The sequence below is a fragment of the Macrobrachium rosenbergii genome, chromosome 42 (assembly GCF_040412425.1).
Source record: "Macrobrachium rosenbergii isolate ZJJX-2024 chromosome 42, ASM4041242v1, whole genome shotgun sequence".
Lineage (NCBI taxonomy): Eukaryota > Metazoa > Arthropoda > Malacostraca > Decapoda > Palaemonidae > Macrobrachium > Macrobrachium rosenbergii.
The window spans coordinates 53,139,288-53,143,990 of record NC_089782.1 but is presented as its reverse complement, the minus strand read 5'-3'; the positions used below and the strand labels follow the sequence as shown (position 1 = coordinate 53,143,990).

Genomic DNA, 4,703 nt, shown 5'->3' with positions numbered 1-4,703 from the left:
GGGCTGTGGGGATCTGTTTCTTTCGGGGAGCAAGTCGCGCTTCTGTGTACAGTGATTATCTCGAGGAAAAGAGGGGAAAAGTTTTCTAGTCATTTCGGTTTTGTACAAAAACGAATACAGAGACGCTTCCCCTCGGCAGACGTACTTTAATAAAATAAAAAAAAAAAAGTCTCTTGCGGTGTCTGTGCGATAGCTAATGAAGAACGATGAGAGAGAGAGAGAGAGAGAGAGAGAGAGAGAGAGAGAGAGAGAGAGTGTGTGTGTGTGTGTGTGTGTGTGTGTGTCTGTCACGGTATGTGAGGGCAAGAAGCGCTGCATGACGGATTATGACAACGGATGGCAGCCACGAGGAAAACCTCGAGGGCGGAGAGGAGCCGCAGATGAGGCCGATAGGCAGCAGACGGTGAAGGAGGCGCTACATTATTTTCGCGGGCTTGACGCTCCCCGTATACCGCCCCCTACCCCTTCCACCCCTACCCCCCTACCATCCCCTCCCCTCCCCTCCCCCACACCTTCCACTCTGCCCCTTCTACTCACCCACATCCCAACACCTAAGTTTTCTACGGGTAAGCGCCGCTCTTTCGTTCGTTCGTTCTGAAGCGGTGCATTTTTGTGCCCTTGAGGGGGCACGGCTTCTTCTTCTTGTTCTTCTTTCGGGGGTAATTATGGGCGACTTTATTTATCGCCTTTGGTAAGGACGGTGTTTTATGTCGTTGCCTCTTCGCGCTTTTCTTCTTCTTCCGTCGCCGCCGATGTCACCACCGGCTTATTTTTATATCGGAGGTCTCCTTCGAGGAAGTTGGGTGGGGACTCTGCTCTCGAATGCAGTTTATCGCCTCTTTTTCTCTTAGTTCCTCTGGAGTGCTGTGATGGGGAATAGCTGGCTTAGTTCCGGTGCACGTAAATTATATGCATACAGGCAAAAGTACATTTCTGCACATACTACAAACACACGCGCATATATATATATATATATATATATATATATATATATATATATATATATATATATATATATATATATATATATATGTATGTATATATGTATATACTTGTGTGTATATATATATATATATATATATATATATATATATATATATATATATATATATATATATATATAAATATATATAATCCGTTCCCATGACAGGTGTTAACTCTAGAGAGGATCTGATCTTATGCTTTAGACTTCTTTCAACATCAGCTTGTTCCTTTAGCAGCTCATAAGCAATGCCTTACCTACTGGGGGTTGCAGGACCTTTCTGTCTGGCATCTCGTAAACCAGCTAGTGTATTATCTTGACTTCTCTTTCTTTTCTCTATGCAAAACATCTGAATGATTTACCCTTTTCACTAACGCATCTCCCTCATATTGCAGTGATTCTCTGCAGAAGGTCTGTTGTTTATATTGAGCTCCTACAACCCGCACTTGAAGATAAGTATATATACTATAGATGTTTGTCCGTCAAAATCAGAGCAGAAGATTGAAGTTTTCCTGCGCGGGAGAAATCCGTGTAACGTATATGTCACTTTAGCATCACCTTGTAACTTTTTCATCAGTGTTGGTGGACAAGGAAATGAATTTGCATATTTAACGAGTTTTGTTCAGAGCTGTGTTTCTTAACATTTGTTTTATATATATATTTTTACCGACTGAAATGTATATTTTTCCCCTTTTCTCGAACTCCTGTTCTGGTAATTTCTGGTTTTAAGATTTGGCTCTGCTGTTGTTTATATCTGCAGTTCAAGTATGGAATTTTTATACAGTACTTTGTCTTTACAGATGCTGCCCCCGTTTTATTTCTGTGTAATCTTCTCCTGAGCTGTCATGGCTTCCTGTGGTCACATGTACTTGTTTTCTGTTGCATGACTGTTTTGCGTTTAAAGAATTTTTCTGCTTCCCTGTTAACAAATGCGTAACCTTTTGGACAATTTTCAAACTTCGTTTGGATCGTCATTTTTACTTTTGCCTGGCTCTAGCTTGTTCTGGCGAGCATCATCCTTTGTCTTTTAACCTTTCTAAGATTAATTCTGTTCGTAATTTCGACGAAACCTTCAACTCGTATGGCTACAAAGATATGAAAACTACCGAAACTTTTTGGAAATAAACGAAATAAAAAAAAACAGGATTTTCCTAATAAAGACACGGACAAGACAGCGGAGGAACCCCCCCCCCCCACAAAAAAAACCAAGAAAGCCATTATTCAAATTTTGCGTGAGTAAAAAACCGAATGTGGGGGATGGGGGGGAATTCTTAATGCAGACGCGCGAGAATAACAGAAATACGCGTTCCAAATGGCCCTATGGAGATTATCTACAATCATGCCAATATCGTGTGACATCGAAGGCTCTTCGGGAGATTTATCGGAAGTCGTTCGTCTAACACTTCACACACTCGACAATAAAAACAAGGTTATCCCTGAGGCCACGAGAGAGAGAGAGAGAGAGAGAGAGAGAGAGAGAGAGAGAGAGAGAGAGAGAGAGAGAGAGAGGTTGTAGGGGGGAAAGGGTTGAGGTGGTTGCCAAGACGTTACGTTGGCACACCTAAGCTGAAAGTGCCACCAGCAGGAGAATTATGGCTCTCTCCCCTTCACCTCCCCCTCACTCCCCTTCTTATCACAAGCCTTTACTAACACTAACTACCGCAACTACTACCACCACCACCACTACTACTATTACTACTAGACTATTTCCCTGATACTCAACAATCCCCCGTAGGTCATCTCACCTAGGCCCCACTCAGAGGTATCACCCCTTCTCCCCACCCATAAGGAGTAACCCCCTCACCCCCTTCTCTCTTTCCCATTATGTCATGCCCAAGAGCTTTGATTAGCATTAAGTCTGTCGTGTTTGTTTGTGTGGCTGGCCGTCAGGAGGAATTGTAAAGGCGCTTCCTGTTGTCAGAGCTGTGTGTAAATATTCCGTTCAGATGTGTATAAATTACATTCGCTCTTCTCTCTCTCTCTCTCTCTCTCTCTCTCCTCTCTCTCTCTCTCAAAGTTTCATCAGTATCTAATTGAATTATTATTCTCATACAGTTTTTGGATTATTGTTATTAATGATAGATTTCTTGTAAGAATTTCAATTATGTAAGAGAGAGAGAGAGAGAGAGAGAGAGAGAGAGAGAGAGAGAGAGAGAGAGAGAGAGGCTCCTCTTTATGTGTCCAAATAAAGATGACTTAATGACCTTTTGTTTTCTCATTAAATCTGAAACCAATTAATTTGCCCCCTGCTGTCTGAGTCACGCGTTCTTACTCAAATGCAAAGCTGACACAGCTGCGAGAGTTTCTTTTTAAATATGGTATTATAAGATTATTGATTGCAGGAAAGAATACCGATGGAACATGAAACGATCGTGAGTGAATGCAATAATATTTGGAATTGTATCTTGCAGTTGTTGTGGACAGGATGTGATGCTGTCGCCACTGAAGGGTGTCAGTTCTCTCTCTCTCTCTCTCTCTCTTTATATATATATATATATATATATATATATATATATATATATATATATATACATATATATATATATGTATATATATACAGTATGTATGTATATATAATTATATATATGTATATTAATTATATATATACGTATATATATATGAATGTATATAATATATATATATATATATATATATATATATATATATATATATATATATATATATATATATATATATTAAATTTAGCACTTACACAATTATCTGCGCATTAATGCAATTACTGACGGGATCTCATTGAAACTGGATGGTATCTACGTAGATACTTGACAGTGAGGACTGTTAGTCCTGGAAAACTCATAACTTTTATTGCATAAATATCTCCGTAGATACCATCAAGTTTCAATGAGGTCCTGTCAGTAATATATGCAATATATATATATATATATATATATATATATATATATATATATATATATATATATATATATATATATATATATATATATATATATATATGAATGATACCTTAGTATGTGCAGTATATCTTATACATTTTCTGAAGACATTTGATGTCCCCCTTGTAACAGTACCATCATCATTAGTGTCTGTACATCTGCTCCGTTTGATAGACAATTTCCCTTTACCTTCGGACGAGTGTAAGTGAAGTCTGTCGGCAGAATCATCTTCCGCACTTCTCTCGGGATTTATTTAAGGTCTACTTGGAGCGTCTTCCTTTCATTCTGGGCCGGAGTGTGGTATCACGAGCCTTACGTCTTCTTAACTGTCTTTATCCTCATCTTGAATGGGTCGGCATCCTTTCAATCGTTTTCTCTCTCTCTCTCTCTCTCTCTCTCTCTCTCTCTCTCTCTCTCTCTCTCTCTCTCTCAATTACTGTTTTTGAAGAAGATCCCCAAAAGAAGCTGGGTGCATTTTTGTATTCTTATCTTTACAACTGCACGTTTTTTTTAGATTGTTAATTTAAGGGGAAAGGTTTATACAATCAGTATTTTTAACTCCCATAGATTTTCTGTAGGCCGATAGAGGTAGTTTCGCTATCACTTAAAGTTTTTTTTATTTCATTAAGTTATTTCCTTAAATTTTTTAGATTTTATCTGAAACCAAGACCTATTAAAGAGATTAACAAGTATATCTGTAATTAAGTTTTGGATTAAAATTTATTTTGTATATATGTGTGTATGTATATATATATATATATATATATATATATATATATATATATATATATATATATATATATATA

The 4,703-nt window shown here is 37.9% G+C and overlaps 1 protein-coding gene across 1 annotated transcript in view; it reads left to right on the top strand.

Moving 5' to 3' along the window:
* Positions 1-316: 316 nt before the first annotated feature.
* The window catches only part of LOC136827835 (protein TonB-like), a 14,730-nt gene continuing 10,343 nt past the window's right edge, over positions 317-4,703 (top strand). The window contains exon 1 of the mRNA XM_067085295.1: positions 317-566. Coding sequence (XP_066941396.1) covers positions 317-566 — 250 coding nt within the window. The remainder of the gene's footprint in view (positions 567-4,703) is intronic.